General features: G+C 46.8%; 1 protein-coding gene and 1 non-coding gene across 4 annotated transcripts; both read right to left on the minus strand.

Annotated features, from left to right (window-relative positions):
- Nucleotides 1–3,259: 3,259 nt before the first annotated feature.
- UPK1A (uroplakin 1A) lies at nucleotides 3,260–24,349 on the minus strand. 3 transcript variants are annotated; one of them, XM_060257979.1, is made up of 8 exons: nucleotides 23,922–24,349; nucleotides 13,343–13,442; nucleotides 12,868–13,068; nucleotides 10,243–10,317; nucleotides 7,741–7,848; nucleotides 5,431–5,610; nucleotides 3,717–3,800; nucleotides 3,260–3,616 (listed from the first exon to the last, which is right to left on the minus strand). In XM_060257979.1, exons 2-8 carry the CDS (start codon nucleotides 13,403–13,405, stop codon nucleotides 3,572–3,574), a joined length of 756 nt encoding a protein of 251 aa, XP_060113962.1. In that variant the 5' UTR covers nucleotides 13,406–13,442; nucleotides 23,922–24,349; the 3' UTR covers nucleotides 3,260–3,571. The 3 variants fall into 3 exon arrangements, with proteins under 3 accessions (XP_060113962.1, XP_060113963.1, XP_060113964.1); XM_060257980.1 differs by having other exon boundaries at nucleotides 23,999–24,124; XM_060257981.1 differs by lacking the exon at nucleotides 23,922–24,349 and adding an exon at nucleotides 22,638–22,796.
- TRNAA-UGC (transfer RNA alanine (anticodon UGC)) lies at nucleotides 5,836–5,907 on the minus strand. The gene has a single exon. It is a non-coding gene; the product is annotated as a tRNA-Ala (tRNA).
- Nucleotides 24,350–25,047: the final 698 nt, after the last annotated feature.

Below are 25,047 nucleotides of genomic sequence, written 5' to 3' on the forward strand. Positions count from 1 at the left end.
TTTATATCCCGCCTTCCCCTAATGGGTTCAGGGCGGCTGCTATTTTTAAAAATTACTGATTTTTTAAAAAGCTAGGCGGGGTTTGGGAAGGGGGGAGATTAGTGCAAAAATGGAAGAGGGTGTCTTGAGGACCCCCCCCCCCAAAAAAATTCAGTGCTGAAATGGGAAGGGGGGTCGAATCCTCTTTGAACCTGCCCTGTCAAAAACAGTATTGTTTCAGAGAACTTTCACACCAGACGCTGGGGAAGCGGCTGGTTGTGTTTGTTCAGTGAGAAGTTAATTCTTGGTGTTCCAGCATGGTTAAGGCCTTGTGTCCCCCCGCCCTAGCTCTAGTCAAGAGTTAGTCTCATAAATCCTTAGTGTTGCCAGCTTCTAGGTGAGTGGGGCCTGGAGCTCTTCTGGAATTACAACTGATCTCCAGACTACAAAGATCAGAAAATGGCTGCTAGAGAGGGTGGGGTGTGGTGGACATTTTGAAAGTCTAGGGCTGAGGAGACGGCAATGCCAGCAAGCCAGAAAAACCTGCTAACCTCAGGAGCTCCATTTGAAAGTAAACAGTCACCTGGCCACCCCGTATCCTTATCGGCCATTCTGCCTCTAGAGCAGACATCCTGTGTTCTGTGCCAAAGGCCTAAGCGAAGGGAGCAAGGAAATAAGCTGGAGTTGGTGTCCAGCCGAGAAGTTTGCATAGAGACCGTAATACATAACAGGTACATTTCCCCAGAGGTTGAGATGAGTCTAGGCTAGCTGGGGGTGGGGGTAAGAAGTGCAGATGACTCAGAAAACAGTACACAGCAGGGACCCCCATGTGCTGTAGGAAGATAGTTACCATAGCAACACGGCCAGGCCCCTTCGGAAACTTTACAAATGGGGCGATGAGGGGGGGGGGGAACCACACAAAGGCCCTATTCCTACATTCGCTAGTCAAATTCTAAGGGTCACCGGCTGTCGTAATTTTGCCTCTCTGTGGTTAGCCTTCAGAACAAAAGCAGCACCTGTTTCTGATAAGGCATTGCCTATTTCAAGGTAACAGACACACTGATGTGTGGCCAGTTCCCCAGAAATATTAAAGCTTATATTCCTCCAGCGGGCACCTCTCCAAAGGACTGACCTACTCCCCCCCACCAACTATGCATCCTTCAAGAAAGCATCAAATGACATTCCCAGATTGTCCTCTGCACAAAAGGCAAAAACACTGAGAAGCCACCTTCGGAAGGTACTGCATTGACCTGGATAGCCGAGGCAAGCCCGATCTCATCAGTTCTCAGAAGCTAAGGTTCAACTCTGGCAAGTACTTGGACTGTCTTGGAATATTAGAACCGGGAGGTGAGGTCAGGCCTTATTCTGCCACCTCTCTGAATATCCTCCAGCAGTGCCGGATTAAACCCTGTGCAGGCCCCTAAGCAGTCAAAATCTTGGGGGGCCCCAAACAAATTATCTCAAGAGTCGGAGCACCCACCCCACCAACGGTGGTCCCCACGGCAGCCTGCAGGCACCTTCTCAAAAGCCCCTTTGACAAAGCTGTGGGGGAAAAGTAGAGAGGCAAACTTGGAGATGATGCCAGCAGCAGCCACACCAGGCAAGTTGGACAAAGAGCAGCTCAGTTGCTGGCTGTGCATGCAGGCTGGGAGGGCTGCTAGCAGGGGGAAAACCGGGGAAGGGGAGGCAGCCTGGGGCCCCTAAAGACATGGGGGCCCATAGGCCAGTGCCTGGTTTGCCTAATTGTTAATCCAGCCCTGTCCTCCAGGCTCCCAATAGGGCTCAGTCACCAGAGGTTGTCATGACTTTCCAGTGCGTACACACACACACACAGGTTGCCAGGTTCTACCTCACTGCCGGCAAAACACGCATGGTGCAATGACATCACCCAAAAGTGACATCACATAGGATTGCCAAGTCTTCTTCATTCCCCAGCGGGGGACATTTGCGTGTGCGATGCGCACGTGACAAAATGACATCACCCAGAAGTGCCATCATCAATATGGTGGCACCTGTGCAGGGCCGCTCTAGGCGTTTCTGGGAAAACTCTATGGTTTTCCCAGACACTCTAGCTATTTGGGAGGTTAAAACTCTATGGTACCTATCGTACCATAGAGTTTTACCTCCTAAATGGCTAGAGTGTGCGGGGAAACCATAGAGTTTTCCCGGAAACATTTCAAGCAGCCCCACACGGGCGCCACCATTTTGATGATGGCACTTTCGGGTGACGTCATCGCACCAGCAATGCAGGGGGAGGTTCACCCTGCCAGCCCAATGTGGGTCGGCGGGTTGAGAACCTCCTGGGTGGGAAATTCCCCGCCCGGACCGGGGGTTTGGCAGCCCTATCATCACATCACTTACATGATGTGCGACGCTCTAGATTTTGGGCAAAAACTCTTTTTTTTTTGTTACAAAACCGTAGAGTTTGCCCAAAAACCAGAGGGTCGACTCATCATCACATGATGTTTTGGGGTGGGGTTTCCTCTGCAAGCCAGCTGGGGGTCAGGGGATTGGAGCCCCAAAGACCGGGGGATCCCATGGCTGGACTGGGGGGGTCTGGCAAGCCTAACACACACACATACACACAAAATACAAAAATGTCAAAAGAAAGATACTATGCTTCCCTACAAAGTTTTCTTGTGGTTTATCTGCTCATTCTCCAGTAGGGGGCTCTATAATTTAGAAAGTCATTTGTAACAGAGAGGAAGGTCCATTCCAGAAAAGCACTTTAGGGACTGTTGCTTGAATAAACCTTTGTTGGTCTTAAAGGGTCTGCTGTGATATATGCAGGAATGCCACCTGATTGGATGCTGGAGAGGGAAAAAGGGGGGGTGGGGGCAGGCCACATTTTGGGCAAGACCTCACAGGAGTGGAGCTCCAGAACCTCTACATTTTATTGTGCTCTTTCTTACCCCCTCTCCCCCATACTTGCTTCTGAGCTCCAAAACCATATAAAGCAGATAGATGGAAATCTTTGTCATGTCACAGTGGCCACGGAGGACAAAGTCATTTAACAAGCATGATGGGAGTAAGGTTTCATTAGGACAATTAAAATTCAAGAAGCATTTTAAGGTAGCTGCTGAGCTGATATAATTTAGTACACCTTCCCGTGTGTGGCATGTGCAAATGAGTTATACAAATGAGTTCTGCTGAGCTCCAGCATCTCTTTTTCTACAAAATGACCCCTGTGGGAGGGGAACAGATTATGCTATGGAGTTCCAGCTAGGTTTTAACCAGCCCAGGTTAAATCCATACTTTGTACAAAGAATACTTGACATCCTCAGGCTTTCAAATCACATTTATGAAACATTTGAAGAACAGAAAAAAGCATACAAAGAAATTGTCAAGATTCCTCCATAAGAGACCACAGTGAAAGGATGATAAATTGAAGTGGCCAGAATGCAAGACCAGCCATGGCCAGATGGAGGAGATAAGGTCAGTCTTCAAGGACACATTTTGGTGTGTGATGGTGGGTACGAGGATACCCAGAGAGGTCTCCATAGAAAGGTGGCTGAGGATCTCTTGCTCTGCCTAGCAAAATAAGGTCCTCTTCCGTCACTCAATGCAAAGCACCTTGACCAGCTGGGGTGCCTCACATTGTGGTGTAGTGGTATATGGCCAGAAGGACCACAGGGCACTAAGCAGGGAGGAGAAGAGGATATCATTAGGCAAATTCCACAGTAGCCCCATAGCTATCAGTTCCCCTTTCCCCCACCAGGCAGCTGGGACTCGCTCACCGTGAACATCAGGATGGCAAAGCCAAACCAGGAGACCCCCCAGGCGTAGCTGTCTACTGCGTGTTTGATGTGGTCAAAGCAGCCCTGGAGCAAAAAGGATAACTGAGTGAGAACTTCTTAAACAGGAACAAAGAACACATCGACACATAGGGTTGCCAGCTCCAATTCAAGAAATATCTGAGGACATTAGGGGTGGAGCCAGGAGACAATATTGTAACAAGCATAACTGAACTCCAAAGGGAGTTCTGGCCATCACATTTAAAGGGCTGCACACCTTTTAAATGCCTTCCCCTCCATTGTAAATAATGAAGGGTAAGGGCACCTTCATTTGGGGCTCATATGATTGGACCCCCTGGTCCAATCTTCTTGAAACTTGGAGGGTGTTTTGGGGAGAGGCACTGGATGCTATACTGCCAATTTAGAGCCTCTACCTCAAAAAACAACTCCCCAGGAGCCCCAGATACCCATGGATTAATTCTCCATTATATCCTATGGAAAATGGTCTCCATAGGAAATGATGGATTGTCCAGCAGACATCCCCCCCCCCCCGCTTTCTGATGACCCTGAATCAGGGGAGGGCCACCATACCAGGGGATCCCCTGCCCCCACGTGGGGATTGTGCAAACCAAGCAGAGAATCAGGAAAAAGAGTGACTGGAGAAAACCCAAAGGTTCTGTGATAACCAGCCTCATAAAGAAGGAAGAAAAGGAAAGGTCCCCTGTGCAAGCACCAGTCGTTTCCGATTCTGGGGTGATGTTACTTTCACAATGTTTTCACAGCAGACTTTTTACGGGGTGGTTTGCCATTGCCTTCCCCAGTCATCTACACTCCCCCCCGCCCCAGCAAGCTGGGTATTCATTTTACCAACCTTAAACAAATAATAGAAATGGTTACTGATACTTATTGACACTCTCATACAAAATTATTTCAAATATCATACCCTGATGTGCAGAACATCTATATTAACTGCAACATAAGGACATAAATAAACCATTTAAAGGGGGAGTCCTGAAGTATTTCCAAAAAGTCCGGCTTCAAAGCAATCCTCGGTCCAAAAGTTCCCGCGGAAACCACGTGATAGTTGAAACTCCAATATGTCCAATATATCTTGAACACAGCTGTCTTGAAACACAGCAATGAGGTAGTACTTTTATATTCCCTTGTTTCACTAGAAACGTTGACCAGCTTTCAACAATATACCAGAGCATGGCAAGATTCCAATATTTTTGCACACAATTAAGTCACAGTCTTCAAGGTCTTGCCTTTAACAAAATTAAGTCACAAGTCTCCAAGGTCTTGGCTTCACATCACCTACTGTCTGATCTGCTTTAATTGGAGATGCTGAGGATTGAACCTGGGACCTTCTGCATGCCAAGCAGATGCTCTACCGCTCAGCCACAGGAAGTGGCTTTAGTTGGCTTACTAAATCCAGCATCATCTAAGCCAACTGGCAGTGACTCTCTAAGGCAGAGAAGGGTCTTTGTGGGTCCTATCACCCAGTGGCTTTTAACTAGACACGTTTAATTAGGACTTTCTGCATGCAGAACATACACTCTGAGTCATGGCTCCTTTCCAGAGGCTGAGAGTGCTGCTTCCTCCATCAGGTTGGCAGCTCTCTTTGACCTGGAAAAGGAGGGTCTGTTCGATTCCAGCCAGTTCTGATCTCACCAAAGTGTCCAGGAACAGCAAGGGAAATATAGAGGATTCCCCATACCTTGGTATTGATGTAGTCAATATGGCCCATTCTGCAGCCCTCTTCGTTGATGATGATGAAGTTGGGATCCCGCTTGCAACAGTAGAATGGCCAGGGGGCCACCACCTCGGGGTACCTGCTGCGGAAGACTGAGGTATAATTCACCCAATCCATTGGGCTGTTCGTGCCGCAGCATTGTTGCTAGAGGAGGAGAGGAGAAGATCACACTGAATAGAGTTTGTACCTTCTGTAGAAAAAACAACTCTCAGGCACCTTGCTTTGGTTTGGTTTTTTTTTTTTTGCTGTGCTCCACCTATGAGTGAAACCGCCTTGTCCTGAATCTACTGAGGCTGGTCTTGTCTCCTCTAGCTGCCAAGGTTTCGAGAGGAGGTCTTTCACCTCCCCTACTACCTGATCCCTTTTTGTTGGAGATGCCAGGGATTGAACCTGGGATCTTCTGCATGCAAAGCAGACGTTCTGCCACTGAGCCACAGCTCCATCCCTGTTGTGTTCAGGAGTGGTGGAAATGTTCAGAAGCACAGGGCTTTTTTGTAGCAGACACTCCATTGCCTGTTACACCCCTGATATACTCAATCCTTCTGGAGCTTACAGTAGGCCCTGTAAGAAGAGTCTTGTAAGCTCTTGGAGGATTGGCTGCATCAGAAATTTGTGGCCTAATATGCAAAGGAGTTCCTGCTCCAAAAAAACCCCCTGGGCTCCAAGAAGACTTAGAGCAGGGGTGGCCAAACTGTGGCTCAGGAGCCACATGTGGCTCTTTCACACGTATTGTGTGGCTCTTGAAGCCTCCCCTTCCTTGTCAGCTGGCTTGGAGAAAGCATCTCTCTCTTTAAATCACTTCTCCAAGCTAGCTGGTGGCTTGGAAAATGTATTTAAAGTTAAAGTAACTTTCTTTCCACCTCTCCCTCCCTCCTCCCTCTATTTGCTTCCTTTGCAGCTCTCAAACATCCGACATTCTTGTCATTTATTCTTTGTGGCTCTTGTGTTAAGCAAGTTTGGCCACGCCTGACTTAGAGGAACTTAGCAGCAGCACTTTCTGGTAGATCTGTATTCGCAATAATATTTTTACAACATGTAGTTTAGGTCCCACTTTTTCTCCTCAACGGGGACCCAAAAGCAGCTCACGCCATTGTTCTCCTCTCCTTATTTTCTCCTCACAACTATGCTGTGAAGTAGGTCAGGGTGAGAGGCCATGACTGGCCCGAGGTCACCCAGCAAGCACCCATGACAGAGTCTCCTAGAGTCTAGCCTGACATACTAACCACTACTCAGTGCTGCCATCCACAGCTCTGACGTGTCCCTGAATGCTCTCATCTCTCACAGCAGGCTCCCATGTCGGAAAGCAGAGGAGAAGAGGAGGAAAAGTGGAAGGAAGAGGAAGAGAAGGAGTTGGTTTTAAACCCCACCCTTCAGGATCCGATGGAGTCTCAGAGTGGCTTACAATCTCCTTCCCTTCCTCTCCTCACGACAGGCACCCTGTGAGGTAGGTGGGACTGAGAGAACTGGGACTGACCCAGGGTCACCCAACTGGCTGCATGGGGGAGAAGGAGGGGGGAATCAAACCCTGTTCTCCAGATTAGACACTACAGCAAACTGTAGGAGTGCCTACAGGGTGTCAGAGTAGGGTTGCCAGGCTCTCGGCGCCAGGTACGCACATTGCTGGGCGGGGGGGATCTATTATATATATCACTTGGCGAGGAGAATCTATTATAACGATAGAGTTTTTCCCCAAGTGACAGAGCATCCATTGGCAATGTGCCCGGCACAATAACATCGCTTCTGGGAAAGCCAGCGCTCTTCGGGATGGGGCTCCACCCACCAGCCATTTGTACGGTAGCAAGTTGAATCCCCTGAAATCGGGGTAACCCCTGCCCCCAGCAAGAGGCTGGGAACCCAGTGCCAGAGACACCTTCCTAATACCAGTGTGGTGAAAAACTAGCAGCTAGTTGCTAGGAGTGGTGCAGGCGTATGCACAAATTCCCAGAATGCCCTTCTGATTGGTCACACCAGGAGTCAGTTCCATCAGCAGAGGTTGGGAAGGAAAGCAGAAATGTGACTGAGCTGCTGTCAGTGTACTCCCAGGGAGACTAACCAAATTAAATAAATTTTGCACCATTGTGTTCTTATCAGTTAATTCCCACCCTCCAAGAGTTACTGGAGACAGACATGCCACTTTAATGCATCTAAGCTGTGTCCGGGTGGGCTGTACAGTGCGGCTTCTGCCACCAAGCCACTGCCCAGCCCTGACAAAGTCACAAGTTTAGCTCTGGGCCATTCTCTTCAGTTGAAACCCTGTAGGGTTGGGCACCTTACCTCCATCATGAAGCGGTCCCACATCTGGGTGAGCTCCCGGCCTTGGTGCGTGTCTGCAGAATAGTAGGTCAGCATCTGTTTGGTGACCAAATTGGAATTCGAAATGACCTGGGTGGGGAAGGGAGAGGAAACTATGCAGGTGAGCCACATTCCCCAACTTCTCAGCACAAACCACGCAGTCTGAGAAGTCTGCTTTGCAAAGAACTCAGTTAAAAAATATAAGAGAAGACTGGTAAGGTCCTCTTTGTCCACTGTAACCCACCCATTTTGGAAGACTGGAGGGCTTATGTTAGTCCCTCCCACCATCAGAGATTAGACAAGTGGGGACAGAATATTTCCATTGGGGACATCCTCCCTGTGGAACGCTCTCCCCAAAGACAGTGGACAGCAACGGGAGAAGAAAATGGGGAAAGTTTGGCTCCACAATGTTTGGGTATGGTTGGAAACACTCTACTGTTTCTAGGCTAAGTTGGTTTTCTAGGCTCAGAAGAAAAAGGTGATGCAACCCTAGACCAAATTCTCTTTGGAAAGCCTTGCAAACTTTTGAGCATAAAGATTTTCCTTCATGAAGAGGTGCTTGTAGTCACTGGGTTGGATCCAGGTAGCTTTTCTGCTGGTGAAAAAAGAAGGGACCACCCAAAAAGGCTGTGCTGGGGATCATGGTACAGGCACAGACAAAAGTACAGAGTGTTGGACTGGATGGGCCATTGGTCTGATCCAATATGGCTTCACTTCTGTTCTTAAAATATGTCAAAAGAGCAATCACAGGTCATTTAATCTTCACCCATGTTTGAAGAACCACCTTACAATGCTAAGAAAGCTTGTAATGTTAACTGGTCGATCCCATAAGAGGCATCAGCATGATATCAGTTTGTAGAATGAAACTTTCAACACTGACTGCCACTGTAGGGTTGCCAAGTCTGTGTTGGAAAATACCTGGAGATTTCAGGGGTGGAGCCAGGAAAGGGGAGGGTTTGGGGAGGGGAAGGGCCTCAACATGATATAAGGCCATAGAGTCCACCCTTCAAAGCAGCCATTTTCTCCAGCGGAGCCAATCTCTGCCAGCTGGAGATCAGTCGTAAAAGCAGAAGATCTCCAGGCCCCACGTGGAGACTGGCAACCCTAACTGCCAGTGAGAGGCAGCCATCATTCACCTTCAGCCAATGACAAGACAAGCATCCCCACATTCCCACAACTGCTTTGATTGCTGGAGTCAAGTTGCACGGAGACGTCATGCTCACTGTAGCCAATGAGCTACATAGTTTAAAGGGGCATGTTTACTGTTTCACGCAGTATGTACAAAACAGAATTGTCCAAGAAGGTCTGTTCATACAAGAAGCTTTGTGGAAAGTGCCATCAAGTCACAGCTGACTTATGGTGACCCCCTCATGGGGCTTTCAAGGCAAGAGACATTCAGAGGTGATTTCACCATTGCCCACCTCTGCCTAGCAACCCTGGACTTCCTCGGTGTCTCCCATCCAAGGACTACCCAGGGTTCACCCTGCTTAGCTTCCAAGATCTGATGAGATTGGATTAGTCTGGGCTATCCATATCTGGGCGTAAAGAAAATAGGATGGTAGCTTTTAATGTCTGTGGGGGGAAAAAAAATCAGGCAGTTTTAAAATATTATATTATCTTGCTTTTATTGCTTTGTTCTCCAGTCCTGTAATCCAGAATTATTGCACTTTTCTAGTATTAGTAGACTTGGTTTTACTGTGTTGTTTTCTAGTTCCATAATCTGCCCTCAGTCTCAACATGAATCATGGAATATAAATAGAGTTGGTGACTCCAGGTTGGGAATTCCTGAAGATTTGGGGGTGGAGCCTGAGAAGGGACCACAGCAGCATATGCTGCCATATAGTCCACCCTCCAAAACCGCCATTTTCTACAGGGAAACTGATTAGTGTTGTCTGGAGATCAATTGTAATTCTGGGAGATCTCCACTCCTAAATACAGAAGAAGTAAGTTAAGTAAATGAGTGAACTGCATGAAGTTTTGAAAGGCCACAGCCAGGAACTTTTGCACAAGTCTGATGCCGTAGACAAGAATGGGGTCATGTCAAGTTAAATGCACATGGTAGAAAGTCACTCCCCCCCAAAAAAAACAACAACCACAAAGGCTTTGAGATGCAATGTTTCTTAGTAGACTTCGATCATTTTAGTATGTGGCACCCAATACTCCCTTGAAGTTGGGAAGTCTTATAAGCAAAAATTCTACTTTGTGAGCTACTGGTATTAAAGTTGTGAGCTACTGCATAAATTAGTTTGCTCTGGGGCCGTTTTTCCTGGGCTAAGACAAAAAAGTGTGAGTCAGAGACTAAAAATCTGTGAGCTAACTCTCACTAACTCATCTCAGAAGGAACACTGATGGCACCTCCCCTCCTGCAACGCATAAACAAGTTAGGCAGAGGGATGACTGGCACCTCCCCCCTCCACCAAGCCATGCCCTTCTGCTCCCATCAAAAATGGGCACAACTGGAAGATGTCCCCCTCCCATACTTACAAAGTCCCGGTGAGTGTAGGCTGTGATGCAAGATGCACATTCAAACAAGTAGACAACCAAGATCAGGACCAGATACTGAGGACATAAAAGACAAAGTGAGACTCCAGCAGGGACAGGATAACAAGTCATCCTTCTCTGTTGAACCCTGTGGAAAGCAGGGTTGAGTGACCCGTCCCTTCTTTCTATGGAGACATGAATCTGTCTTCTCAGACTCTTGGTCCACGAACATCAGGATGGTCTATTCTGGTGGACAGTTACTCTCCAGGATCTCAGGTTAGGGGTATCACCCTCCAGGTGGGGCCTGGGGAATCTCCTGAAATTACAGCTCCAGTCTACAGAGATCAGCTCTTTGATGCTTTGGATGGTGGGCTCTATGGCTTTGTACCCCACTGGGGTTCCTGTCCTCTCCAGGCTCCACCTCAAATCTCCAGAACTTCCCCAGCCTGGAGCTTCTAACCCTACCCCTCACTGGTAACCAGGGAGGACCTGGCAGCCCTATTTCAGGCAAACATCACTTCCAACCTGGCCCTTTCACCTGGAGATGCCAGGGACTGAACCTGGGACCTTCTGCATGCCAAGCAGATGCTCTACCCCTGAGCCATGGCCCCTCTCCGATACACACACAGGGCCCGAGCATCATTTCTGTGGGCTTGGTACAAACATACAACACAGGTTTCTGTGCACTTGCAGTTAATTCTTCATAGCACAGTCTCATCTGTTATGAAAGCCGTATTTCTGAAGTGAAAAGCTTATCATAACAAGGGACTTGCAGGTCAGGGAGGAATGCTATAACCCCTATAAAGTTGCTTCGGGTAGATGCGTTGGTCCAAAGTGAAACTCAAACCCCAAAGTCACGTGATGCTTTTTTATGATGACCGATTAAAATGACACAAAGCAGCAGGCAACTTTTCAAGTTCTGGAGACCACTTCAACAGGCTGGATGAGTTACGGAGACCCCAAAAACTTGCATGTTGTTCTATCTCATGTCATTTTTGGCTGGGGCTAGTAAAGGGCATTATCTGGGTTTGGGGGAGGGTTGCCAACTTCCAGGTGGCACTGGGAGATCTCCTACTATTATAATTGATCTCCAGACAATCAAGATCAGTTCCCTGGAGAAAATGGCTGCTTTGGAGACTGGACACTATGGCATTGTACCACTGAGGTACCTCCCCAAACGCCACCCTCCTGAGGCTCCACCCCCAAAATCTCCCATTATTTCTTAACCCTTAGAGCTAGTTACCCTACTTTCGGGTTCCCCTACCCCCCCCCCCCCATACTTAGGCCTGTACCAAGCAGGCTGGGTGCATACTGGAGAACCCAAAAACTTGCATGCCAGTTTGGTGTAGAGCCAGTTTGGTGTAGTGGTTAAGTGTGCGGACTCTTATCTGGGAGAACCGGGTTTGATTCCCCACTCCTCCACTTGCAGCTGCTGGAATGGCCTTGGGTCAGCCATAGCTCTCGTAGGAGTTGTCCTTGAAAGGGCAGCTGCTGTGAGAGCCTTCTCAGCCCCACCCACCTCACAGGGTATCTGTTGTGGGGGGAGAAGATATAGGAGATGGGTAGCCGCTCTGAGTCTCTGATTCAGAGAGAAGGGCGGGGTATAAAATTGCAGTCTTCTTCTTCACAAACACTCAGCCCACAGTAGGGTTGCCAGGCCCTCCCTGGCACTAGTGGGGAATGGGGGGTTAGAGTTGCCAGATCAAGGTTTTGGGAACTTCTGGAGATTTGGGGTGGAGCCAGGGAAGGACAGGGACTTCAGTGGGGTACAGTGCCATACAGTCCACCCACCAGACCATCCATTTCTTCCAGTAAACCATTTGTATTAGGATTTTTGTACAAATACTAAAAAAGAAAAACAAGACAAAAAACTCCCTACTCTCACACACAAAAGAAACAACTACCGTTTTTCTCCTGCGGAACTCATCTCTGTACTCTGGAGAGCAGCTGTAATTCTGAGGGATTTCCCAGGTCCCACTTGGAGGCTGGCATTCCTATACAGGGTTATCAACTTCAGTGCGGTCCCCAAATTACTAGTCTCCAGATGACAGAGAGCAATTCCCCTGGAGACCATGGCAGCTTCAGTGGGCAGACTGCTATGGCAGGGGTGCCCAACGGTAGCTCTCCAGATGCTTTTTTGCCTACAACTCCCATCAGCCCCAGCCATTGGCCATGCTGGCTGGGGCTGATGGGAGTTGTAGGCAAAAAACATCTGGAGAGCTACCGTTGGCCACCCCTGTGCTATGGCATCAGATCCCTGCTGAGCTCTATCTGCTTCTCAAACTCCACCCTCTGCAAGCACCGCCCCCAAATCTCCAGGAATTCCCCAAGCTTCAGTTAGTGACTCTCCCCATAGTTATTTCTGGTCAAACAGATCCCTTTAAAATATGTAAAACCTCCAAAGCTTATTGTCCAGTGGCCATTACGGGATGGATGTCAACACAATACCCTGAGCGTCAAGCAAGCATCCCTTCTTCCAGCCATCTCCCACTCTCCCTGTTTCTGGTCTCATCCCATAATCAGGGGACAAGCCTCAAAGCTTCCTTTCTCAATAGCGATGAAGTGAATCAGACTTCCTTTTAAAGCTAGTGTTCAGAGATATCCATTCTTGGTCCTTGTTGCACTCACCAGTAAAACCATGAGGCGATTGCCACGCACCAGGCTGATAATGCCGAAGACACAGACGCAGAAGAAGGCAAAACCAGTGAAGATGGAGATCCAGGCACCCGAGTAGACATCATCTTTGCCCGAGACCCCCAGGATGGGGTACACTTTATATGGATCGGCTGTCACCCAGACAGACTCAGCATATAGGGCTAACCCTGCAAGCTGCAACAACATGGGAGGCTGTCAGCATGGCCTGTGGTCAGCTTCCACGTGCACGGTAGAAAAAGAAACATACAATTGCTTTGGTCTGCAGCCCAGCACAGGAGATCTCCCACGATTACACTTGATCTCCAAATGATAATGGCTGCTTAGAGGGTGGACTCTATGGCAATATACCCGGCTGAGGTCCCTCCTTCCCCAACCCCGCCCTCCTCAGGCTCCACCCCCAAATCGCAAGGTATTTCCCAGGCCAGAGCTGTCAACCTTATGTACTCACCATAATCACAATATTAGCCATCACCAACAAGCCCACAACAAACGGTGACCCCTTCTCTGCCATGTTCCCTGGAAACGGCTCCTTTCCAGCAGCTCAGATTCTGAAGAAATGGAAAGAAAATGAAGGAGTCAGGGGTGAAGTGTCTGGAAAGCACCAAATCAAAAAGCAGATCTATCACCATCCAATGTCACTTCATAAAGGACATGCATCGAAAGAGATTGGTTGAAACTGAGTACTGTCCTACCAATGAGATGATTGCAGATCTATTCACCAAGCCACTTGACAAAACCAAGTTTGAGTATTTATGCGAGAAGCTGAACCTGAATTACTTCTGTGTTGATGCTTGAGAAGAGGTGTTAGAGCTTTCAAGTGAACAACACTTCCAGCCATTATAGAGTTAACTTGCATGTCGCTTGTAATGATGACTGGAAGTGTTGTTAACTTGAAAACTCCCAACAGACAAGAACTTTCCCCACCAAGTAAGAAGGGTTTTATGATCATGGTTCTGGTTCTCCCAGGTTCCCACTCAAATTTGTGGAGAACAGCCATCTTCAACCTGTCAGGTCGTGAAGTTCTGCTTCCTAGGGTTGCAAACCCTGATAAAACAGACATATTTGTTTAAGAAGGGGCTGCTGCTAGTGCACATGTGTGGAGACCGAGGACATCACAGCTACTGACTCTTGGCACCTGTACTGAAAAGAGCAGCCTGTTTGTGATTTAGGTCACTCAGTGACACAGAGGGTCCTCTACAGCTGTGTTCCTCAGCTGGGTCCTCTCCTCACTATGGTACAGGGGGGCCAAACTTGCTTAACATAAGAGTCACACAGAATAAATGCCAGATGTTTGGGAGCTGCAAGACATGAATGTTTGAGAGATGGAAGGAAGGAAGGAAGGAAGGAAGGAAGGAAGGAAGGAAGGAAGGAAGGAAGGAAGGAAGGAAGGAAGGAAGGAAGGAAGGAAGGAAGGAAGGAAGGAAAATAGATGGGGGGAGGGAGAAAGGAGGGAGAGGTGGAAAAAGCCCTCTACTTTAAATGCATTCTCCAAGCTGTCTGCTGGTTTGGCTTGGAAAGGTGATTTAAAGAGACAAATGCCTTCTCCAAGCCAGCCAGTAGGGCTGTGGGGGGCTTCGAGAGCCACACAATATGGGTGAAAGAGCCACATGTGGTTCCCAAGCCTCAGTTTGGCCACCCCTGCTTTGGTACATTTCCTAATGTCTGGCACTTTTGGTCTGGTGCCCATGGCCTCAGCCCCGACACCAGTGATGTCATAACTCTGCTTCCCTTCCTGTCATATGACCCTGATGTCACTCATCTGAAGCTCACTGGGTCCCATGTTACTTGGGGATTAAAGATGGGTCTCTGGTCTAGAAAGACTGAAGATCATCAGTGGAGAAGAGACCCCACACAAGTCAATTTTGTCAATGTATCCCCCTCAATCACCAGCCTCTACGATATGTGAAGATACTCAGAAAGACAACTGCTAGATCTTTGTGTCAAGGAGAGATCTTTGCCTGAAGTTAGGATTCATGGACACACACACACACTAGAATATTATGACCCATCTTCCTCCACCAAGCCCACGGGGCCTGTTTTTAGACTACATGCCTTAATTCATTCCACTTTTGTGCTGAAATAATCCATTCCACAACTTGTTTATGGCAGCATTCCCTTTTTAGAAACAGATTTTAAAATATTTAACTTTTGTGGAACCAAACGGCAAAGCAGATTTAAAATATTATTTTTAAGCACATCTGTTGACACATTACTGGGACAGTGCAAATGGACTCAGATAGCCATATTTTCATTAGAAAAAAACAGCACAGAAACACCTCCCCCCCCCCACCCACCCACCCACAATCCTTCAAAAACGGCTGTGCAAAATGTGGGGCTGTAGTTGAGCAATGGTACAACCAGGGAAGTGTTCTCATCTGGATAGCCCCCGTGAGCCTGATCTCATTAGATCTCAGAAGCTATGCAGGGTCCGTCCTGGCTTCTGCTTGGATGGGAAACCATCAAGGTCACGATGCAGAGGCAGGTGATGGCAAACTGGCTCTGAGCATTTCTTGCCTTGAAAACCCTAGGGGAGCTGCCCTAAATTGGCTGTGACTCAATAGCTTTTCCCTCCAACACCAGATGAGCTGAATAAATTGCAACCTATTCTCATTCTCATGAACCGACTCAGTGGCCTTTAAGTAGTATAGAACTCTAGACAGGAAGTTACCACCTGCCTTGGTTGGGAATGATGGCCACTTACAATAACTCCCACAGGTTGCCAACATACAGCTGAACAACAGAACCATTTGTAAGGCAGAGGCAGGAAGAGAAATATCTCATGCTTATGCAGGGATTGTGTTGGTGATGCTTACTCTGTTCAATTATTTCTACCCCTCCTTTCTCCCCGGGGCAGGGGAGAACCCCAAAGCAGCTTATATTGTTCTCCTCTCTTCCACTTTATCTCCACAACAACTCTGTGAGGAAGGTTAGGCTGCCAGTGTGTGATTGGCCTGAGGTCATCCAGCAAGCTTCCATGGCAGAGTGGGGATTTGAACCCAGGTCTCCTAGATCCTAGTTTAACACTATAACCACACCAGTTCTCTATTTAGGTTTCAGTTTGGGAGGGAGATAGATAGAAATGCATCCATGACTTATGCAGAGGAAGATACTTTTCCAAAAATGTAGGTTATGTTCCCTCTTATTGCATTTTCCAGCTTTACAACACTTTTGCAGCGCTGGTTTTCAGTCAGAAGCCAGTTGCCAGCCAAAGGACACAGGCAGAGCTAGGCCTGAAGCAGGCAAATTGGAAACAGATTTTGCAGACTTGTTTGCACACTCTATAAGAGTGTTCCTTTGGCAATTAAAGACGGTTTCAGGTAAATAAATAGATTCTAGAGAAGCACAGAAGTGACTTGTGTTGTAGCCACACTCACCCCTCACAACACAGCATGCCTTTGCATCTCGAGGAAGTGATTAACAACGCTGTGGGGAATAAAGGGGATGCAGAGATTGTTTGGCCCGCTGTGGACCCAGGCAAGGGAGTGAATGTTTGTCCCCAGGAATCCATTCAACACCAGTTTGGTCCAACAAAGGCAGGTTTGACTGGTCAGGAGGGAAAGGCCTACTAGGCAACATTATATGGATTCCGAGGGAGGGGGGGATGTCAGAATTGCACCATCCAGGAGAGGAACACGAACTGCCCATTCAAGCCTGTCCGACGAAGTACCCTCCCCACCACTCCCAACGTTCCTGGCCACACCAGTTTCCTTCTCACCTGACACCAAGTAGACAAACAGCTCCTAGTTCAAAGAGGAACATCCAGTGGTCTACTGGGTAGAAGTCTGAAGACTCTGATTGGTACAGTCCTCAACATCTGAGGTGAATCCACCCTAGAAAATACCTTGAGAGTTGTGGCAGTGATGGACGTCTCTACCTGACGAAGCAAGCTGAAGCTGGGCAATTTCTTGGTCTCACACAGGTTTTGTTCTGACAGAACCAAACCCCTTGCTTACGCTCCCCCTCCCCACAAGGGAAACCCTCTCTTGGCCCTCAAATTGTAATCGTTGAGAAGATCTGATCTATTTCAGTTTTGTCAGTTCTGTCACAGTTCAATAAAATCTTACTTCATTATGTTAATCTGATACTCTAAGGATTTCTATGTGTCTTTTTCATTGACTTGATTTTTTTCTCGTATATTTTATAGAAAGGTAATAAAAGAAGACTCAAATTAAAATTGTAATTCTAGGTTTTACAGCATTTAGTCAGAACAGGTTTGACCAGGGTTGCCAACCTTCCTGGAGACTTGGAGGTAGAGTGTGGGGAGGGCAGGGTTTGGAGAGGGGAGAGACCTCAGCAGGGATTGTAATGCCATAAATGCCCACCTTCCAAAGCAGCCATTTTCTCCAGGGAAACCGGTCTCTTTCACCTGGTGATCTGCTGTAATTCCTGGAGATCTCCAGGAGCTACTTGAAGGTTGGGAACCCTAGGTTCGACCTTACATCTGCATCCAAAACCTAGTTCTGTGAGAAAACAGTACAGATCTAGGCTATGCTGTGGAGCAAGAAGGGTTTTGATTTTTAAGTTCCAAAGATTCAGGAATTTTCGAGAAGTAACACTGACTGAGCCTGAGATGTATCCTTTGCGGCTGCTGCAGAGGGACACGTGAAACATCCATTCTTATATTAGCATGTGCATTATGATTTAAATCCAAACTTCTCCATTTGAGACATGGGAAATGCCCAGCGAACTGAAGTAAAAATGGCCCCCAGAGTGGCTTCTAAGTAATGGTGCATGTCAGGGATGAAGACCAATTGATCACTGGGAACATTCAGAGCCACCGTATTTTAAAGTACCATATTTTAAAGTAAGGTGTCTAGAAATACAATATAGATAACACATTATGCTGTCAAACTATCAGGTTTTTCTTTTGTTGCTGGTGTTAAATAAGTTGTGGGTGGGTGGGTGGGTGTGAGATTCTGAACTAAGATTACCAACTCTGGGCTGGAGGTTTGGGAATGGAGCTTGTGGAAGGCAGGGTTTGGGGACAGGGGAATATAATACCATAGAGTCCAATCTTTAAAGCAGCCATTTTCTCCAGAGAGCCTGGTCTCTGTAGTGTGGTGAAAAGTCATAGTTATAGATCTCCAGACCCCGCTTGGAGGTTGGCAACCCTATTCTGAAAATGTCATTATATTCAGGTGGCAGTTTTGGCAATATAGGCCCATTGCGCACATACATCTTACTTCAGATTTTCAGAGCATTAAGCTTTTAATTTTGACTTTTGATTCTGTGCTCACCTTACACACCATTCTCCCCCCCCCCATCAGTGCATTTATTCTGCAGCTACATTTTTTTTTAATCTACGCTGTTCTAAATCAGGGTAGAATGTCACATGAGGGAGTGGCATAAAAAGGTTTTTTTTTTAATTTACACAATTGTCCTATTGCAGCCGCATCCAGCAAGTTTTTTCCATTTAAATCCTCGAGGTTCAGTTTTTGCACATGCATTTGTTTGTTGAATAAAAGGGTACAGAAAGGAAGGCAGGCAAAGGGGGAAACCCGATGTTGAAACTGACAAGACTTTTTGCAGCTGCGAAGCCCAATTTCCCATATTGCTGAGCACTAGGGGATTCTCTGCTGTGCTATTGGCCCCTGTGAAAAATGGGAAAGAGTCACACAAACTTGTAATAGGGGGGGATATGTTGAATGTACAGAATGCATGGTAGAACCCACTGACACTGATGCTGCAAACTGTGATTGTTGGCAATGTGTGTATGTGTGCCTACACAAAGTCAGCTGCAATTCCACCACACTTTGCACAAGGCTGCAATTTGTAGGTCGGAGGACTCCACTGGCAGAAGCTCTGGGGAGCTTTTTTGTGCCACTAAACTTTTTTTGTTTTCACCAGTGCCCTAGCACAGCTGCATAGTAATACTGACTTCCTGTCCTTTCTTGCAAAATTTGCATGGTTTTCTCTTTGTGATTCTCTAATTTGATCCTGCACACTGTTCACAGATCTTGGCAGTTTTTTAAAAGCCTGTCCTGTGCTGATTGCATTTTGTTCGCCAAACTGATTGATCCCAAGCAATTCTTAAGTTTGGCAGTTTGCAGAAGGTCCATGTGATTCAACTGCCATTTTAATGTTAGGCTTCCAGAGACTGCCAAAATGGTTCCCCTCAACACTTTGTTAATTAAAAGGAAAATGTTTTCAAAACTTTAGGATTCCCATCCCAGTCTCTCTCTCTCTCTCTTTAATCTCATGTCAGTTTCATTCCACACTGATGATTCCCCCCAGCCTTTATTTGGTTTGCATGCAGCACTGAAATCCCTTTCCCCCCCCACTGGGGACGCTGACATTTGCCTCCTCTCTGATCCCTCTTTCAAGTCAATACCAGCAGGAAACTAAACCTCACACAGCTTCTTTTAAACTTTCCACTTCTTTAATTTTTTAAATTCAGCGATCTGAGACTAGCACTAGCTAGCCTCATATATTTAAACTCATGTCGCTTGTAAAAAATAATAAAAAAGTAAAACAACAAGGGGAAAATGGAGTTTGCACATAGATGAAGGGGGGAGGATGGGAGACAATGCAGAGTGGGCAGAACAATCTTGATATGGGTGGGGAGTGAACTTTGAAGGGTGGCAAAAGGGTGGTGGGGGGAATCCGAGGGAATTTGTACGTTTTTCCGATTACCTTCAGTTTGGAAGTGATACAAGGGAAAAACTGGCACAAAAGCACTCTCAGAAAACCCAGAGAAACAACAACCAGAAAGAGAACTGAGTGCTGGAGGGAGGAAAATCAATGCAGAATGACACAGAAAATCCAAGCAACATGCACAGTAAAAGGCAGGGGAAACAAGGCCATAGAGATAAATTCTTAGTGGGGAACAAGTTTGTCAGTTTTCCTCTGGGAAAAAACGGTAACCTTCAGACAAAGCAGTCCCACTCAATTCCTACCACTCAGCAGCTGCAGAAAACAGATGGGGGTGAGGGGGAGATGATAACAGTTCTACAAATCCATCCAAAAATTAGATGCAGTTGTTAGATTAGAAAATAAGGTGGTTTCCCCCTTGTACTCTGAGGTAAAAACAACCCAGGTTGGCCATAATCACAATGGGGGGAAATGGAAAGAGTTCTAGAGCCTTTCCCCTTGGGTGTCATTCTTCCTCTCATACATACCCCCAAAGGAGCCATATTTATTTATTTAATTCATTTATACCCCATCTTCCTCTGCAATACAGCCCTTCATGCAAGCAGACAGTTTTGACCAGATTTCCCCTTAGGCAGGGCTTTTTTTGAGCAGGAATGCACAGAAACGCAGTTCTGGCTGGCTTAGTGTCAGGGGTGTGTGGCCTAATATGCAAATGAGTTCCTGCGGGCTTCTAAAAAAGCCCTGTGTGAAACAGTGGTGATGTAAGGGGGAGTGGTCTAATATGCAAATGAGTTCCTGCTGGACTTTTCCCACAAAAGCCCTGACCTTAAGAATACTTCAGATGGGAGGGAACCAAGTGCAGAGGTCAGCAACAGACATACACAACGCAAGCCAGAAGTTCCTTCCAGCCATTACTAAGAAATCCTAACTAAAATATTAATGCGGGGAAACAAAAACAAATGACTGAAAAAATAAGAGGACATCATGGATGCCTCCCTTCGCTCAGTACTTTGTCTTCTCAGCCATTTTCTTCACTTCTCTTTCTATAACAATCTTCCCTTTGGTCGCTTGCACAAGCCATTATCCTGGCATTTTCTGCCCTATCTCCTAAAACCTCTTCCTAACCCGCAGCAACTCCTTGGGGCAGGCTTCAATCCCCGCCAAACTAACAATTCTCCCTCTCCTCACAGGGGATGGCCTGCACACATCTTGCTGATCTCTGAGCAGCTGAACTTCCTGCACACTCAACCAACTGGTATCAGAGGCTTCTTCACTACAAACACAGAGAAATAAAAAGAGAGCTTTAATGAGCCTGCAACACAGCTGGTGAAGAGAGCTGTGTTTCTCGAAAGCTTGAGCTACAATAAAATGTATTAGTCTTAAAGGTGCTACTGGAATTTTTGCTATTTTTGCAGCAACAGACTAACATGGCTAACTCCTCTGAAGCTACAAACAGCCAATTCTCTTTGCAGTCATCAACCAGGTTTTCAGGCTCTCGTTTTTTTTAAAAATAATGGGACAATTTCCAAAATGGAGTTGACCTTACGCAGGTTCATTTGAAATTAAGACCTGGACTCAAGCCTCTCAACCTGTTAGTTTTTGTCTCCAGTCCTCCCTGCAATGTAATGTGTTTATGAGGCTATTATCACTTGCTGACATCTCCAACTTGCTACACTGGCCAGTGGAAAGCTGAAAATCTACTTAACCACTCTTTATTAGTTACATTTTGTTTATACAGCCCAAGCGGCTCAGCAGGATACCAATGTCAATATCTCTCCGCCCCCATCCCTTCTACACATTTTTTTTTTACAGGAGTGTTCTCACAGTCCTTGATAACAATGGCATTCTACCAAGAGGTCTTGCTTGGGGGAGAAACTTCTAGTGGATCACACCCCATAATTGCCCATTTCAGCTAAGACCCAAGAAAGGTAGCCATTTTAGTCTGAATGCAACAGTAGAAAAGAGCAAGAGCTCGGTAGCACCTTAAAGACTAACAACATTTGTGGCAGGGCATGAGTCATTGCTCACTCCAGTGACTCATAAAAGCTCATACCCTGTAGGGTTGCCAAGTCCAATTTAAGAAATATCTGGGGACTTTGGGGGTGGAGCCAGGAGTCTTTGGGGGGTGGAACCAGGAGACATTGAGGGCGGAGCCGAGAGCAAGGGTGTGACAAGCATAATTGAACTTCAAGGGAGTTCTGGCCATCACATTTAAAGGGACTGCACAAATTTTTAAATGCCTTCCTTCCATAGGAAATAATGAAGGGTAGGGGCACCTTCCTTTGGGGCTCATAGAATTGGACCCCCTGGTCCAATCTTTTTGAAACTTTAGAGGTATTTTGGGGAGAGGCACTAGATGCTATACTGAAAATTTGGTGCCTTTATCTCAAAAAACAGCCCCCCCAGAGCTCCCGATACCCGTGGATCAATTCCCCATCATTCCCTATGGGAATCGTTCATGGAGGTACATGATGGCTCTCGGGGCGGGGCTTCCCCCTGCCAGCCAGCTGGCTGGGGGAGGGGGGAAGCCTGTAAAACCGGGGGATCCCCCTCTGGGACCTGGGGATTGGGAAGCCTAATACCCTGCCACAAATTTTGTTAGTCTTTAAGGTGCTATTGGGTTCTTGCCCTTTTTTACAGCTATGACCCAAGGCAATCTCATTAAGTTGGATCCAACTAGCTATTCTGTTCCATCTCCTTCCCACTTTATTTCAGTCTATGTTCCCCATGGCTTTTGTTCACTGTGACCCATGATTTCCAACGTGGCCTTTATGGTGGTTTCTTGCCACTTTTACATCAGTAGAAAAGCTAAGGTCTTCCATCACCTCTGGGTCTCAAGATCAATGTTCCCTCTAAGCTGCAGAGTCTTGTGAGCAAAAATTCTACTTTGTGATCTACTATTGGCATTAAAGTTGTGAGCTACTGCATAAATTATTGTGCTCTGGAGACATCCTTCCTGAGCTAAGACAAAAATCTTTGAGCTGGAGGCTAAAATCTGTGAGCTAGCTCACACTAACTCAGCTTAGAAGGAACAGTGCTCAAGATTAGGATTCACCGTGTTTTTAAGACCATCTCCACAAACAGCAGAGTTCCCATCTTTGTCACACAAAACAACCAAATAACATAAATAAATGATTGGCAGAATTGCTTACTTGTTCCAGCGGTCTGGAGAGATGTCCATTAATCATAGTTGTTGCACCTTGTTTGTCCCCAAAGGCTGACCTATGGTTCCAGGTTCAGATCTCTCTAGGTGGCCTTGATTGGTTGCATGTCCTCACATTTGCAAGGCAGGGAAAACAATTCTCACCTACCTTACAGGCAGGATATAAGGACCACCAGAAATGGCATGTGGGGTTAGAATCATAGAATCACAGCCAGTTTGGTGTAGTGGTTGAGAGTGCATAGACTCATATTGAGGAGAACTGGGTTTGATTCCCCACTCCTCCACGTGCACCTGCTGATGTGACCTTGGGTCAGCCACAAGTTCTCTCAGAGCTGTTCTGATCAAGAGCAGTTCTGGGAGAGCTCTCTCAGCCTCACCTACCTCACAGGGTGTCTGTTGTGGGGAGGGGAAGGGAAAGGAGATTGTAAACTGCTCTGAGACTCCTTTGGGTAGTGAAGAGTAGGGTCTGAATCCAATCTCTTCTTCTTACTTCTGTGCCTCTAGGATTACAAAGAGGAGGGTTCCCACATTGCTCACAACCTTACTTCTTCGTATATACTTAAGTGCCTAGTGATGTTAATTCCTCGTAAAAGTGAAGGATCTCCAGGCCTCATCTGGAAGCTGGCAACCCTATAGGGGGTAGGAGAACCATGTGGGAATCCTACCAAGCCCCAGATCTCTCCTTCCATAATTTTCTAAAATCTTAGAAGCTAGTTGGGCCTTTTATTCTTGGAACTATTGCCTGGCTGTTCTCAGCCTTTCATCCCTTCTAGAATGTTCTCTAGTCTTCTCAGACTGCCTTTTGAAGGCATTTCTGCTGTTCTCAAAAATAACTTTCCCTCTCCACATTGTAGGGTGGTCAACTCCAGATTCTGAAAACCTGGAGATTTGAGCCTTTGGAGAGGAGACTTTAGAAAGGACATGGACCATGGTAAAGTATAATACCATGCAGCCTACCTTTTAATGTTTTAAATGAATAAATAAGGAAGCAATTTATGTACTCTGGTGACCAGTTGTAATCCTGGGAAACCTCCACCCCCCACCTGAAGGTTGGCACCTCTAGATATGCACAAGTAAATAGAGGCCCTTTACACCTAGGAGTATGCCCCAGGGCCCAGTCAGTTTACTATTAGATGCAGTGATACTTGAGTATAATTAATGGCCCTCCCTGATCCACTAAAAATAATCACCAGCACCAGGCTTGAAACTGCAATTCTGAGCGGGAGGTTCTATCCACCCCAAAGGCGGTCCACTCAACAACACCCCAACTCACCTGTCCACTGTATACTAGCCAACTCCAACCCGTTCTGCCAGATAAAGCAGATTGAGAGCTGCCCTTTATACATTTACCCAGGTAAGGGGTGAGGGGGTTAGACGACTGGACTGGATTTTCCGGATTGGAGTCTGGATGGACTGGTTGAGAAAAGGCTGGTTGTCTTCTGCTCTTCTTGGGCCAGCTAGGCGATGCCCCACCCAGAATGGGTTGGCTGATTGGAGCCAGGATGGCTTTAGCATAGTGAGGTCCATAGCGAGATAATTAACCTGAGGACAAGAATTTCCCCTGCAGGAGTTCAGCAACAGCTTGACAATTTAAGGGATAAAGCAAAAAGGTAAGCTGGAGGGAAGGTTGCCAGCTAAATGGGAAAGAAATTTCAAATAGTCTGGCCCAGGGCTTTTGTATATTAGGCCCCACCCCCTGACATCACCATTGTTTCACATAGGGCTTTTTTGTAGAAAAAGCCCAGCAGGAACTCATTTGCAGATTAGGCCACACCCCCTGACATCATCATTGCTTCACACAGGACTTTTTTTGTAGAAAAAGCCCAGCAGGAACATATTTGCCCCTGACACCGAGCCAGCCGGAACTATATTCCTGTGCGTTCCTGCTAAAAAAAAAAAAGCCCTGGGCTGGCCAACACTATGGGCAGCATACAGATATTGGCCAGGCAGCTCTACACCCGGATTGCTGCAAACTAATTCTGATGATGTTCAAGTCACCAGCTTAATGCTGATAAATAACCCCGTTTTATATTTCCGGGAGGCCCTGTAATCCGTTGCTGCAATCCGTGAAACACATTAGAAGGGCAAGCCCAATTCCATCTAGAGATTAAGCCAGCAACCCAAAAGACTAGCTGTTTCAAATAAACATTTTTAAAAACCTAGAAGCTGGTATAAGGCAACAGATTGAAGCCCTACTGACAAAGATATTTATAGTTTGAAGTAAGCATGTTTCCAGATAGGGATAGCTTTGAGAGAGCTAATTTTCCTATCAAGCCCATGTAGCTGTGGCTTTAACAGTGGTTAGTAACAGGTGAGTGCATTATGCCAGAAATACTTCACCTGCTGATTTGCGCAGAGCAAATCTGGACACAGGCACACCAACAGGCCATTCCCCCCCT

Source organism: Heteronotia binoei, chromosome 17, assembly GCF_032191835.1.
Source record: "Heteronotia binoei isolate CCM8104 ecotype False Entrance Well chromosome 17, APGP_CSIRO_Hbin_v1, whole genome shotgun sequence".
Taxonomy (NCBI): Eukaryota; Metazoa; Chordata; class Lepidosauria; order Squamata; family Gekkonidae; genus Heteronotia; species Heteronotia binoei.

What these genes read in the sequence shown, in the direction of transcription:
- UPK1A (XM_060257979.1), bottom strand. Translation starts at nt 13,405, where the DNA reads ATGGCAGAGAAGGGGTCACCGTTTGTTGTGGGCTTGTTGGTGATGGCT. An exon ending in GGGACCGCTTCATGATGGAG is followed by an intron (nt 5,611 to 7,740) that starts GTAAGGTGCCCA and finishes CTCCTCCTCTAG; the next exon opens with CAACAATGCTGCGGCACGAA. An exon ending in TTGCCATCCTGATGTTCACG is followed by an intron (nt 3,617 to 3,716) that starts GTGAGCGAGTCC and finishes CTCCCTGCTTAG; the next exon opens with TGCCCTGTGGTCCTTCTGGC.